Genomic DNA, 15446 nt, shown 5'->3' on the forward strand with positions numbered 1-15446 from the left:
AACGCATACAAGACCATGAAAGCTATGCTCTTGCCTTAGAGCAAACATGAATCTTACGTTTTAGGTATCAGCTTGCAATGTGCATCAGCTACTTGGGATGGTCGTAAATCCCAGGAGGCCATTCATCACGATTCGTTGCTAGGTACTAAATAGGATGTTGCCATGGTTATGGTACGTTTCGAGTCGTCAAGTGAATTTGCACGTTGTTGCTATGCACGAAAATCACATTACCCTAGATCCGATTACTTGGCGTTGCATAGCAACGAGGTCTAGTCATCCATACTTCACATTTTGGTAATGGACCCTGTTATCCTTTTTGGGTCTTTAGGCAAATTCGTTCCTGCAGTACGGTGATTCAGAGTGTTTCCGGTTTCGTCATCATCATGTTGTTGACAAAGTCAACGCCTTTTCTCATGAGATCACGGCTGATGCACCTGCGATGTTGAAGTGTGTCATGTAATGCTTTGTTTATATTGCTGAGCACTCATTTTGCATATTTTCATATGAAGTGGCTCACCTTTTGGCATCATCTGATGCGCTTGTTATATGAACATTGCGAGTCTTTTGATGATGGGAAGATTGATTGGGTTCACCACCGTTATCATTTCCAATCTTGTGTATTATTGTTTATACGTTTCTTGGGTACACATGCGTGCATGTGACTCGTCAATCGCCATCTCCACATTCTTTGTTTCCACTTCACCCCCTCCCCCAAAATCATCCACCCCCCAGATCGTCATGGATCTGGGTGCTTCACTTGCATACATCAATCGGATGAAACAACCCCATCACACCCGTCACCCATAAAATGGAGGCTCATTATTGGTGTTTTCATGATCCATCTATGCTAGGAACCGCCATCAAGATGCGTGACAGGAAGATGTAGAACAACAAGCTTTTTCTAAAAGCATGCACCATGAGCAGTGGACATTTGTTTACTTTCCCTCGTGGTTTACCAGCTGTTGTGTCTCATGAGATGGGCCACGAAGAGGATGAGCTCCTGCATACAATATAGTAAAGTGGCCTCCTCATATCCGTTGTTGTGTGGTACGATGGTATTCTTGGGCAATGGTATTAAAGTTGGGCTTATCACCACGGCTTTATTCTTCCTCAGCTATCAATGATGGGACTAATGTATATGTCATATGACAGTATACATCCAAAAGAGCACGACATTTGAAAAACATTTAATCAGTAAAAGTGATAAAGTACTAACAATAATGATAATGATGACTATGATGCAACAAAAATGAAAGCGGGTATGCTAATGAAGCGAAAAAAGGTCAAACAACAGGGTCCTGCAATTCCAAGGAATAGCTTCAAAGCGTGCGAAATTTCATGTATTCAAGGCGACGAAGCTCCGGAACGTTCACGTGGATGTTGTTATTGCCTGACAGCCGGTGTCCTGTTTTCTGGTGACGATGTTGCTTGGCCCTACCTTTACAAGCTGATTCTTGATGTCGATTCAAGCTGTCTTTACGAGAAAACGTGCGTTGGCATGCAAGGCAGATATGAATCCTTGGTCCATGAACACTTCGTAGGTGACGATTCAGATCCTGTGGGCGTTTAAATGTCCCATCACATATGCCACATGCATAGGGACGCTGTGTTTCCAAGGAATTGCTCTTGGCAACAGACCCGCTGCTGCGCTTGTTACACTGGCTGTTACTGGTGCTGGTAGTCGTACAAGCAAAACCACCAGACACCTGTTGGCAAAACAAGGATTGTGGTTCGTGTTGATTATTGCCACTGGCAGTAGTAGTTGTACTCGATGATGTTGCTGCTAAATCATATGATGGCGACAAATGACGCAAAGGATGAGGGGTATCGGTTGCTGATGGTGGGGTTAACAGGAGGTAGTCCTCTTTTCTATTATTCGCGCCACCACCACCACAATCTTGTTGATCAGGTGCTTCGTTGTAACACGTGTTCAGCAAATCGCTCCCACTTTTTTTCATGCCGATGGATGATGACAGTGATACAAGGTTGGAAGACGTTGATGCATCGGGGATAACGAGAGGATCGGGTTGTTCGCAATTTTCATGATACGTGGATGTCGTAGTGGTGGTGGGGTTGTTTATTGTATCAAAGTGTGATGACAAGGCGGGTGATGCTGATAACGGCGGTGAGAAAAGAATGCCATCGGTGGTGATATAATATCCTTGCTGACACGGAAACCTGCCGTTAAGCTGGGATTGGTCTATATCGCCATGGCCTTGTGAATGCATGAATAAAGGATGATGGTGGTAGCCATTGACAGCTAAAAGGTATGAGTACTTTTCAGTACTAGCACAAAGATGTTCCACCCTCTCCAAATAGCTGCCCTGAGGATGAAGAGGGCTAGCTGAGGCTGCATGATCTGTGGTAATAGGTTGCTGATTTCGAACCGAAGGAGCCAACGACGAAGGAATACATTCAAGCATTTGCATCATTGCATTGTCATCATTGGTCACCTCACAAGAAGACCCATCAGGAGAAGTATTTGTATATGCCATTGTGGTTGCGAATGAGAGAAAATGATTTCACTGTTAAGGATTGGATGGCAGCAAGATTTGTTAATGAACAAGCGGAAGGGATTATGGTGATAACCCGAGAACATGGGAAGCCGATTAAATACCCGCTGTCGATCAATGTGACAATGAAATACCAAACGCCCATGAAATTTGGGTGTGACATCAAGATGTTCCCCACATAAGAGCGTCAAGGCCATGCTGTATTGCTAAAAGCTATTATGGTTGCATGTGATCTATGCAATGGCAGGTAAATATTTTACGCTTCATGCGCTGGTGGTGCATCGTACGTGTCTCAGACCTAAATGCAGCAGCTTCGTTCTCTTTTTACCAAAGAAGCAGCCGGGCTTGATATCCTTAAGAGGTTGCATACTAATTACCATGTCCAGCTCTACATTCCAAATGGAGGTTGAAGGTACACAAATAAGAAACGAGTTTCAAAAAGGTATGCTTTACATATACGATGGAACGCATTGGCTTTATGTTTTCACTTGAATCATCGATCTTCATGCAGATCGCCTTTTGTAAACGTACGATCAGATTTTGGAAAGCGGCTACGGCATTTAGAATGTCACGACGTTTCTTTGCAAAATTGGCTTTTACAACCACCTGTAGTAACAAATTTCCCCGCTGCAACTATCATCATCATGTGACGAGCCAATACCGATTCTTTGCGTGTCTTGGCAGTAAGCAGTGTGATGGTGCCAATCCAACATGGCGTTTTGAATGTGAAAACGCTCTGTCATGTGCTTTTAAAAGGTCACACAGCTAACAACATCGGCTGGCACATGGTTGCTTTCGCGGCGGCGGCTTAGCAGCGCGCAAAACATTGCGTTCAACGATAACCTATAAGCGATAGAGCGATCTCATATGATGTAAATTAATCAGGGCATATCAACCATGCTTATGATTGGTGCCTGTAAGTGGTTTTACTAGTAAACCTCGCTCGCTTTATTCATCGTATAAAGTTTCTCGCAGTAAAAGGCTTGTGCAACGTATGATTGAAGGCATAGCTGAGAGACGTCTTACATAAGGTGTATAGCATTGGAACCATCAACAGCCTCAAATTGGGTATCCCGATAGAACAAGGATGCTCCTTCTAAAGCACGGACCACTGCACGTCAAAGACGTTCGTGTAGTATTGTAGCATACAATGGGCCGAAGCTAATCCAGATGCAAACCCCGAAGCGGATCATCTGACGGCTACTGGAAATGTCAGATGCGTCTCATGTCAACGACAAATGTCACTATGTGAGTGCTCACGTGAAACGAATGCTTGGATTATAGCAATGAAAGATGAAGGCTACATGGATTCTCTTTCCCATATAGTGTATAAGACAAGTATAAAAGACCTCGCGTTTCCTATATATGTGGTTATTGTATGAAGGCTTTTTCATGATGTTAATGCTGCCTAGCAACCATCACCATGACGACGATTATTAAACAGCAAGAGCTGTTCATTGATTCCTTTTCCTTTTTTGTGGGTTGATTAAAATGGTGCAAACATGGAGATATGGGCCATCTATTGCTCAGCCGTGAAAAGCGTCGAATGAATGGTTGGAGATCTTGGTAATCTCTTTGTTGATAAACCACATCCTGCTCGAGGTGGGGGGTAAAAATGTGATGAAAGGAGGAACACAGTCAAGGCAACTCAGCTGCAACGTATAAATAAGAGCCAACTATATATGTAAGGGGTTAGGTTCTTTTACTACGCAAATGCAGGAGGAACATCCAAACGCAAATACGGGGTAGCTGATGAGCAAGGAAAAAGAGATTTCCGACCTATACAAAGCGGGTTCTATTCCGGCAGTGCTAACCCCTCCCATGTGTCTTTATACAATTATTAAACTTTACTCTTGGGTGGAATACCATTGCTTGCTCAGCATCACAGAATTCATGTCCTTTTTTGGTGGGGATTAAGGCAATGCTCATTATACTATTCTCCTTTTAGTGAATCGAGCCTTGTCCTGTTATACTCCTCTATCGATCAAGTAACAAAAAAGATGGGTGTTCGTGAAACATTGAGATTGGATTGACAACAGCGGTACGAGGGAGGTCAATGCACGACAATAAAATGCCAAAGCATATGCGTGATAAGGGTTATTACTACCGTTTGCCCTCTTGGTTTTATTGCCGTACTCTTTATCCCTTTCCTCCAATCCCTTTCTATCCCCCAAAATGCTCACACTCCTCATTGGCAGCTGTATCTCACGCACACACACCCCCATATCAGCACGGTCGGTGATGTCCCATATGCACATGTAAAGGGGATTATAGATATGGACCATCATCGCTCAGCATCCTCGTATAGTGATGAATCAGTATTGGTGTATCAGCAAAAGGTGAAGAGGGAAAAAGGAGAAATGACAAGGTACATGAAATTTTCTCTTGCTGTAACCCTTTAGCCAGCAAACATAGGCATTTACATTCACTCCTTGCAGTGATCGTTTCGATTTGTCAAGTGTTTTCGGAATGACAATGATGGCGTGCAGCAACATGCTTGTTGTGCAGAGATCATAGCACCTTGCCATTCTTAGCAACCGCCTGATCTGCGCTTTCGCATATATGTTTATTACATATATAGAGGGGAGAGAAATCAACTGTGCAGTGGGACTCCTTTTCCATTTTGGGATTTTTTGGGTGTCGTGCCATCAGGTAACCAAAGCTCTCTCAAGAAAAGAGTGAAAAGATACACATGTCTGTGCATCACCCAAATTTCCTTACATGACATATTTCTGGGGGGTTGTCGAATCAAGGATGCTTCACCCATCAAGAGCACCTTGACTTTGATATATGGTAAGCACATGGGTGGGAGCATTTGTTGGGTGCAGAGAGCTGTACGCTTAGGACCTGATGCATCAAAAAGTTGTTTAGTGTTACATACACACACATAAGATACATCGTTCGCTATCCCGCTCCAGTACATGAGCAACTTTCAGTGAAACTTTCTCCTTACGTCTTTCCCTTCTTTTCTCCTTGCCCATGGCCATTTGTAATATCAAAACATGACCATCCACGTACATTGAGTATTCCGAGAACAAGGTCATTTGCAATGTAGCCATTATTCATTTCACCAAACACCACCGAAGCGGTAATAATAGAGTATGCTAGAGATGTCTAGCAGCTTCTACTCCTTATTATTTCTTTATGGATGCCTTTCCGGGGATGTTTAACCACAACCAGGCTTTGTGTGTCTCCCCCATTTTGCGTGAGCGTGACCTAATGTTGCGAATACATTTGAAATTTGCTCTCCTTGAATCATGGTCAAGAACGAGATACGCTCATTGTTTCGTGCGATCGTTGATGTGCGTTTTCTATTATGACACCAATAATGATACGCAACGATGGGCAAGTGAATAGTTGTGCGGGAGATTTTCATTGACATTGGTGTCATGGGTGCACTGTTCGTTTCTAAAGGAGGAAGGTTTCGATCGAGTTTTTCGTGCATTCTATTGACTTGTCATTAACGATATGCACCTACTGGCATTTACCATTCCCCGTGCCTGCTCCTGATATATCCCTCCCCCCATCTCCTTACTATACTAGTGATGCCTTGATATGCTCCATCTCTGTTTTGCACAATGTACTCCTTGGGCCCCTTGTAAATTGCTTGACACACATACAGGATGTCAGTTACGGATGTAGGTGGATCCTCCTTGTCTTTTTCCCGGTTGATGACCTATAATCGTTATTCACTGGTTAGAAATGGATCTCCAAGAGGCGGCCCCATGGTTTGAGAAGGGGAAGAAACGGACTTTTTTGTGTATGTCTCCATTGCTCTTTGATACAATCACGCGCATTTATACTACAGCGTGTTTTTTCCTTTTCGAATTAAGTGAACGAGAGAAAAGAAGAGCGAGCATGCTGCGCCTTTGCATGTGCATTCTCTACTTTTTATTGCAGACAGGTGTATAGCACTATTTTTGTTGAATGGCCAATTCATGATCCTATATTATTCCCTTCCTCCTCTTGTCTCCTCCGCATATCGACATTAATCTTTTTTCGACGACGACCCCAGCTTGTTGGCATTTACAGTAACTAGCATTCATTCTCCCGCGTTCAAGTGGTGGATGTATAACACGTAGCAGCCATCCAAATCGTTAAGCGCCTCATTACTGGTACCTCAATACATATATAAGCGACACGTTTCCTCATTCCCTTGCATCATTCCCCTTTGCATTTAGGACGCCGACCTTGGCTGCTTTTCCTGTTATCTCTCTTTCTCTTTTCTTTACTCCTCTTTTTTTGTTACCTGCAGTACGCTTTTTACGGTCCAGCAATCCTATCCCTCTTATATATTTCCACCCTTTTCCCATTCTTTTGAACATACATATATATACTCATATACGTATTTCCTTTGACTCTTGTCTTTCGTTTCTTGCGTTTTGCGTCAAATCATCACGCACACACGCCATTTGACCTAAAAGACCATCAACCACCGTGCACTTGGAACCATAAAGCTTAATTCTAAGGTAAATTAACGAGACCCCGCCCTTGGTACAGCGAAGTCAAACACCTTTACTAATCCTTTCATTAACCTTTTCCCTTATCAATAGCCCCTCTCCCAAGTTGAGTAATAATCACACTGCAACAGATTACATTTACGCGAATGATCTCTGCCGGTCATTTCTCAGCACCTTCTTCAACCACGACAACACACGGCACATTACCTTTTTCTTATACGTCTAAAGAACCACGGTAATTCACAATGTCGATATTTGAGCACAACCCAGAAAAGTGTATACTCATTCAAGCTTCTTATGCATATGCATATACAATAGCCCTATGGATTATCGATCAAATAGCAGCACAACAGCGAGTTTTGACGCGTTTGCAGCATCAATGCAAAGTGTGCTTTCAGCCAACGTAGGCACATCCACACCTTTACCACCAAACACGTGCACGTCATCATCTGAAATGTCTGGGCTGGCTATAGATTCATATCCAACGACCTATGTGCCGAGACCACAAGAAGCAACATCGATGATGGGATCAGCAGCTATGAGATCACTCTATGATCTAAACAACAATGCCAATAGCAACAACCATCATCATGACACAACCCCTTTACATGAGATGGCACCAAACGATTCGATCGAATACCTTTACAAAAGCAACCTATGGTCACGAAGACGTGAGATTAAATCGGATGTTGGTAACGATGATAGCTTGCAGCAACAGCAACAACAGCCTGTGGTGATGAGTATGGTCGATGAAATAAGCGGCAGCGGTGGATGTTTTACGGATGACAGCCTAGTGGCACCATGCACGTTTTATTCTCCTATACATCAACAGCATCATCCATCAACCACCACAAGCCCATGTTCGGATCTTTCATCACCACCTAATCTCGTATTGGGTAACAGCCAAGTGCTCAAACGTCGCCGTTCATCTGCCATGTCACTCACAATGACTGACAAGGAGCATCATCATCACCAACACCCTTCCATGATGGCAGCAGCAGCTGCTGCTGCTGTTGCTGCAAATGGGATATATTATTCACCTGTACCATCGCTTCCAGCAGCAGCAGCAACACAACAGCAGCATTATGCAGCACCTGTTGTAGCACAACCACCACCGCCTACAGCACAACTTGTGACCCCAACATCATCTGCTACAGGCACACCATCACCATGTTCATTTCCAGGATCATCGTCATCATCGTCTTCTGCAGGGGCAGCGTTGAGTGAACAAAGAACAACACCAATGTATGTGTGGTTTGATTTCTTAATATGGGTGGGGGTTGTTGTTGTTGCGAAAACAAAAGGATCTGCATCAGGAGTTGAACAACAATGAAAGCGTTCTGTTACACACAAAATGCACCATTCATGCTTGTCTAATCACGCAATTTTTTCTTTTCTTTGCAGGCCCCTTCTCAGGTTCAATGTCGTTCTCCAAGGTAAAAACTTTAATATCCAATCAAATTTCATTTGACTTGCTCTAACATTTCCCCATTAGCCTCCACAGCAGCTACGCAGATTAGTGAGGGATCTCCAACCACTTACCTAAATCGTGGCCAAGCGTATGCATTGCATTTACAGGATACCTATGATCATGACACCATCATCACCAGCACTTTCATCATCATGTTTCATGAACCATCGCATCGCAAGGTGGCTCTCAACTATTGGAAGTTTTGGCTTAGTCAACAAAAGAATCCTTCTGCTGCAAGAGCGGTGACGTTAGGTAAGTCGTGCGTTATGCACCTACAAGCAAATGACTCATTTTTCTCATAGACCATGACCAATCGATTGGTATCCACAATGTACGATTTCCCAGCTTTGATCGAATTTCATTCGATTGGAACGGAAGAATAGGGGCCAAGATATTTGTACGCTTCAATTGCCTATCAACCGACTTTTCGAGAATCAAAGGTGTCAAGGGTATTCCATTACGTGCACAAATGGAGACCAAAGTTGGGGGTATACAAGGACCGGTATCCACGGCTACTCTACAGCAGCAGGATACTAATCCGACACAGGATTACATTGAGCAGTGCTATTGCAAAATCAAACTTTTCAGGGATAAGGTATGACATGCTCAAAGTGAATGAGTGGGGTTGTAGTAGTAGTAGCTGACCCGAACTTGTTTGCATGGTGATACAGGGCGCTGAGCGCAAAAATAAGGATGATGCAAAGCAAATTGGCAAGCATTTGGAGCGAGTGTATGGTAAGCTTATGATCCAAAGTTGTGGTTGGGGCATTGTGTACTCACTATAATGTAGCGGAAGGCAACCCTCGTCAACATCCATTTTGGCTTATGTATAATCAACCCAAGCCATATAGTGTGCTTAATGAAATCCCAACAACACCACAGCAGTCTACTGAAGATGCGTTGTTATCATCCTCACCTCCATCAGAAGATTCTTCGGCAGAGACGGATATGGAAGCTTTGCTATCAAGACCACCACAACAACAGCAACAACATCTCGTTTCAGAATCTGCTTCTGCTACAGTATCAACAACAAGCAGAGCACCATCATCCTCACCACCAAGCAATCCACAACTCACCTCGTCATCCTTGCTCTTGCAAACACTTCCATCTCATTTTTCGCAACAGCAACAACAACCATCTTTGCACCATAAACGTACCTTTTCCGAGTTGGATGCGACAACCTCTGATGATCATGGTCAATATCTTGATTACGCAACAACAGGAACAACGCCATCGGGCAATGCCATGCAAAATTGCGAGACATTGGCAAGCAACCAAGTTACAACAGGTATGTTGTTGTGTACTACATTAATGCATGCACACGATCATACTCACATGCATATTGATGCACAGGCCGTTCGCTATACGTCAATGTCAAAACCACCCAACATCAACGTTTCCATTCACCACCGTCGCCATCGTCACGCTCAAAGAACGATAAAAAGAAGCTTCAGCACATTGTTCTCGATCGCATCACCACCCATGACCTGATCCTAAAGCTGTCACCTTTACTATCGCTTCATTATAGCCAAGTTTCTGAAATCTTGTGGCGACAACCCAAGAGCATCATTTGGGAGAATCATGCGCTTGCCAAAACTTCACCAAAGAACCCAACGTCTTCCTCTTCAAGAGCAGGTCATCATGCAGGCGGTGGTCATGGCAACAGCAACAACACCAACAACAGTGACACTGTCCTTGTCGTTGTCAACGATGCTATCCTTGCTGATCGCCTTACCGAAGGAGCAGTTGTTGGCGTGGAATGGGAGATCAAGCCAGATGGCACTGTACGGCTCTTGTTGCAATAGTAATGCATACATCCTCGCTCTTTCTCTTTTTCATTTCTACTTCTTTTACTCTCATTTACTCTTTCTCTTTGGGGTCTAGTTCATGCACAAACACACATGCAACTTATCGCGTCTTCTTTGACTATGCATATATATCATCCACCATCATCATCACCACCACTCTTTATATGTTTCTTACTCAATCATCCCCTCCAACGCTGTGTATCTATGCCTCTTCGTTTATCCATTGTTATTTTTCTTCCTTTCCCAAATGTTACTTTCTATTGTTGTTGTATATGAAAACCGGCTCTTGCTTTTTCACCTGCACATTTATTGGTCTCCAACATCATCTTCAGCTTTTTATATATTTATCATCACCCTCTATTTCAATGCTAGCAAACACAAACAAGAAAAAAAAAGAATCTAGGTGAATGGAAACATCGTAGAGTGCTGTCTCATGTGTGTGTGCGTGCGTGTGGTGTAAAGTTGCGCCGCCACCTGGTTTTTTGTATACATGACCCCGTGCAAATGATGTAGGGTTGACTTTCAAGCGATAGAGTGGGGTAAAAGAAACGTAAACGGGAAGAAGGTCCGGTGACCCAGAATTTGTTATACGTCATGCAATAGATGGCTCACGTTTTGATGCCATACACAATGCGTACGACCATAGATGGGACTTGGCTGTCAATGGCAATTTTGTGGTAGGACACGAGATTGACAAGTACAATGCATGTAGCAAGGTGTGAAATCCAACGTTTGGGAGTAATGGAATATTTGAGAAGCATGGTATTGTGTAGATGTAGGCATGTGTGTTTGTGGGGTTTTGGAAAAAGAGCAAAGAAAAAGGGATGGCATGGGTTCGTGTGAGTTCAAATCACACACAACCAGCTCATGGTTTATAGAGCCATTGATTGTATGTGTGGGGTTGTCAGGTGTGCATCATGGCACCAAGATCGAAAAAGCGGGGTAGCTTACCCAAGCATGTGAAAATAGCTGGGGAGAAAATCTGACACTTCACGCGTGTGGGAGACTAGTGGACAGCAGCAATGCACTATGCATTGATACTCATCACCCGCCTACTATACTCGTCGTTTTGTAGCACTATCGTATTCACGTTTATATATAAATGGGCCGGTCTTTTACCACTTTCCCAGCTTTTTTCAATACCTTTATATTTCCAAAAGACGTCGTCGGTGTCCCAAATCTTTTAACAATGGCTACATCTGTCCTCGCCTATTCATTCGATCAACTTAAAGGCTTCAACCCACTACAACATTTGGGCAAAAGTGCATTAGCTGGTTTGGTGGGCTTAGGCATTGTCTACAACGATCGTGCAGCCTTTGATGAAAAGCGACCGGATATTGCTCAAGAACCTGGCTGGCCCATCCTTGGTAATATCCCTATCATCCTTAAATGGGTGCCCTACTTTCACGAATTTGGTGTTGAAGCATTCACACGTATGGATCAACTCACTGTGTATGTATTGTGTTTGCTCCTCTCATGCCGATATTGAATGTCTCATGGGGTCTACTTCTTCTTTGTTACTAGCAAAATGAGCGTTTGTGTGGTGCCGCATTATATCGTTACGATCAATCCCCAGAATGTAGAACACCTTCTCAAAAGTAAATCTCATCGATGATAGGGCATGCATGTACCGCGAAACTAATCATCCTCCTTAACATCATCCATCAGCCAACTTTGAAAACTACATCAAGGGACCAGAATTCCATACAGCTTTGGGGGATCTTTTTGGCCATGGCATCTTTAACGCTAACGGTGAAGAATGGCGATACCAACGCAAAACGGCATCCAACGTGTTCAACATCCGTAATTTCCGTGATCATTTCACCGAGTATGTTCAATTGACTCGTGTTTCATTTCCAGCAGTGGCTGACCAAGAAAATCTTGTCACTATCTAGTGTCTTTGTGGAGGAAATTGAGCTCATGTCTCACCACATTCTCGATAAGGCTGCCGATGAGTGTCAGGTGCTCGATTTCCATGATCTCATGTACCGTTTTACGCTTGATTCGTTCATCCTGTGAGTTTTCTCTTGCCATCTTTTCACAGCCGTACAACATGTGATCGCTTCTTGTGCCTTAAACACTTATCCTGTATTTAGTTTAGGATTCGGTGTGCAACTCAATGGGCTCAAGACTGAAGGCAAGGTTCCTTTTGCAGAGTCTTTTGATCAAGCTCAAAAGAACACCTTCTTGCGCTTCATCAACCCATTTTGGCGTGTGAGCGATGCCCTATCCAAAGTTTTGTTCCCTACAAGCCAAAGCATGGATGATCATTTAAAGGTGGTCGACACCTTCGCTCGTGAAGTTGCTGAGAAGCGTCGTGGTGAATTGGCTAGCGGCATGGAGTTCCGTGATCTTTTATCCCGTTTCATGACGGCACACAATAACAAGGGTGAACCTCTTAACAACGACGAAGTAAGTTGATGAGCTTGTTTATTTACCATTGGTTGACATTTTAACACCATCACTTATAGCTACGCGATATTGTGCTCAACTTTGTCATTGCTGGTCGTGATACCACAGCACAAGCTTTATCGTGGGGATTTTACATGTTGTGCTGCCATCCACGTGTCGAACGCAAGCTTTATGAGGAAATTAAAGAGTTCATTGACGACTCTATCATGCACGATTCAGCTGCTCTCTATGAGCGTATCAAGGACATGAAATACGCTCATGCTTTGTATGTACACAAATCCACCGACATAGCTAAGGTGAAACTTATTTTTATGATCTAATAGCTTCTACGAAGTGCTACGCTTGTACCCATCCGTGCCACTCAACATGAAATATGCCTTGGAGGATGACATTTGGCCTGATGGTACGCATATCCAAAAGGGCGATTATATCCTTTGGTCCCCATTTGCTCAAGGCCGTTCCGAAAAAGTCTGGGGACCCGATGCTCGAGAATTCAAACCTGAACGCTGGATTAAACCTGATGGTGAATTGCGTCGTGAATCACAAGGACAATGGCCTGCTTTTCACGCTGGTCCTCGCACATGTCTTGGTAAGATAATAGTAGGACCCCATCAACCCAGCATTTGAGTATTCACATGTTTATCTATCATAGGACAAAACCTTGCCACACTTGAAGCGATTGTCGCTATTATCTTTTTGGTGAAACGGTACCAATTTGAATTGGTCCCTGGCCAAGAAGTCACTTATCAAGTATCGCTTACTTTGCCCATGAAGTATGGCATGAAGGTGACCGTGAAGAAGCGAGAATAATTGCATGATTATCCACCAAAAGACTATAAACATCATCCAGCTTACTCAACCGGTCAGCGTCTTGAATACATATACTTTATAAAATAGTAATGTCACCATATACAATAAACAGCCCCAAATGATCATTACATTGCATACGGTATGGTTAATAAGCCAAAAACGATCATTGCATCCGAAAGTTTAAAGGTGTAAGAAGCGTTGGTGTTGGATCATCATCATCATCATCATGTAAATTGTAAAATCACATCTCCATTTGGCTATAAGTGAGGATCATTCCTTTTATTTACATACACCTATTTTCTATTATGAGGATGATGATGGGTGTGTTGAGTGCGTGGGTTGAGTGAATGGGCTCAATGTACTCGTAGTGAGGGATTCAACTTGGCTCCCAGTGTAAGGTTTTAACTTGTCGCTATGGAAATCAAATTTGGGACTCGCAGCTCCACGACTTGAAGCACAACGCTTCTCTACTCTTTTGCTCCTCCTCTCCTTTTATCTCCCCCCTCCCCCATTCACAACATCCCAATCAAGGTAATGTGTTATCAGAGAGTGCTCTTGTTGACTGTGAGGTATTAATACAGTTCTGAACATGCATTGTCAGGGAGAGAGCGTATCCAAGTGCTGAGGAATGAGGGTGGTAGCCATGGCGATATCGTTGCTTCCTCTTGTTCGTTGCTATTCCCGCTCTAGGCTTGGTGTCAACATGTACATCCAGAGCCCAATGTTGCAGCCGAATTGGTTCCATTGACGTGTTAGCTGGTATAGAGAGCAAGTTTGGTTCCAAGACGTTGGCTCGTTTGGCGTTTTGCTTCGACTCAAGAACACTACACCATGGTTTTTGGGTTTCCAGTAACCAACAACAACGGGTCTTTGTGTATATGGAAAAGGCAAGTGCAATGAAACAAACAATGAAAAAGGGTGCTTATTGTGTATGTGTGCTAATAATGAATTGAATAGGTTTTTGGTCAGGCATTGCAACTTGGGGCATCTTCATCTCTTTGGGTTCGACTCCCAGCCTGCATCAAGTGGCCGCTGCGTCGCTCTGCACTAGCCAAGTGTGCTGGAATGGCTTCTTGGAACGCGTCCAGGGCTCTACAGGCCTGCGTTGAGTTGATGGGTCGATGACGATGGGTTGTTGGAAGAGCATGGTCACCGTGTTGAGGTAAAAGGGGATTTGCAACAGCTTGTAGTCGCCCTGGCCGTGGATGTGTTGACATCAGTGCGAACCAACACGCTCTTCTCGTGACAGGCTCGTTCTTTCCCATGCGGATTTCTTTTCATGAGGCGGGAAATGATTGGAAGGATTGGGGATCATTCTTTCTTTGGAGAGGATGAATGAGAACAATTATGAGCCTGGACTCTACGTAAGTGAGTCCTTCCTTGCCATGGATCGAACTGGCCTTGTGTGATTCGTGCAGTGCTTTCTCAAGAACAAGGGATCGCCCGACGTTGCTCGTATGGTGGTGATTTGGTTTGTGAATTCCTTCTGATTTGCTTTCTTCCTTGGAGAGGATCGCCTAACGGTATACCAAATCGTCATCATTCTGATACCAGATTGCCTAACTTGCGTGTTTTTACTTAATAGAGACGACCATTACGATGATTAACACATCCACAGCAATGACGATTACGATGATTACCACATCCACAGCAATGACAATGATAACGACAACGAGATTCAAAAGGAAGCCTGCAAGATCCCATTCTTTTCTACTTGCGTGTTTTGGGTATTGATGACTAGCAGATTGATGACTGTAGACAAGTACGAGTACCAATACGGATGATGATGGAAGACGAAGACGAGGATGGCGGCAATGCAACTAGAATGAAATAAAGCATTGTTTATTACGTACTTGGACTTTGCTAGCTTGTGGATCACATGATGTAGCTTGGAAGATGGAATAATAAAGGTGGTTCGCTTATGCATCGTTCATGCAAGAAGTATATGCCTTTTGTGATACAATAAGGAGGA

At 43.7% G+C, this 15446-nt stretch overlaps 3 protein-coding genes across 3 annotated transcripts; 2 read left to right on the plus strand and 1 right to left on the minus strand.

The window, feature by feature from the left end:
* Nucleotides 1–1319: 1319 nt before the first annotated feature.
* On the minus strand, nt 1320–2495 carry O0I10_007253 (uncharacterized protein; the record flags this gene model as incomplete). The annotated part of the gene is made up of 1 exon (XM_058487271.1): nt 1320–2495. The coding sequence occupies one exon, from the start codon at nt 2493–2495 to the stop codon at nt 1320–1322; it is 1176 nt and encodes a 391-aa protein (XP_058342086.1).
* A 4800-nt stretch (nt 2496–7295) lies between these two features.
* Nucleotides 7296–10249, plus strand: O0I10_007254 (uncharacterized protein; the record flags this gene model as incomplete). Its single annotated transcript, XM_058487272.1, has 7 exons — nt 7296–8218; nt 8378–8409; nt 8469–8696; nt 8747–9039; nt 9116–9179; nt 9235–9732; nt 9798–10249. 7 exons carry the CDS (start codon nt 7296–7298, stop codon nt 10247–10249), a joined length of 2490 nt encoding a protein of 829 aa, XP_058342087.1.
* Nucleotides 10250–11441: 1192 nt separating this feature from the next.
* Nucleotides 11442–13474, plus strand: O0I10_007255 (uncharacterized protein; the record flags this gene model as incomplete). The annotated part of the gene is made up of 8 exons (XM_058487273.1): nt 11442–11704; nt 11777–11850; nt 11921–12080; nt 12148–12267; nt 12349–12664; nt 12724–12929; nt 12988–13253; nt 13317–13474. The coding sequence occupies 8 exons, from the start codon at nt 11442–11444 to the stop codon at nt 13472–13474; spliced, it is 1563 nt and encodes a 520-aa protein (XP_058342088.1).
* Nucleotides 13475–15446: the final 1972 nt, after the last annotated feature.

The sequence above is a fragment of the Lichtheimia ornata genome (genome assembly GCF_029851405.1).
Source record: "Lichtheimia ornata isolate CBS 291.66 chromosome Unknown scaffold00034, whole genome shotgun sequence".
Lineage (NCBI taxonomy): Eukaryota > Fungi > Mucoromycota > Mucoromycetes > Mucorales > Lichtheimiaceae > Lichtheimia > Lichtheimia ornata.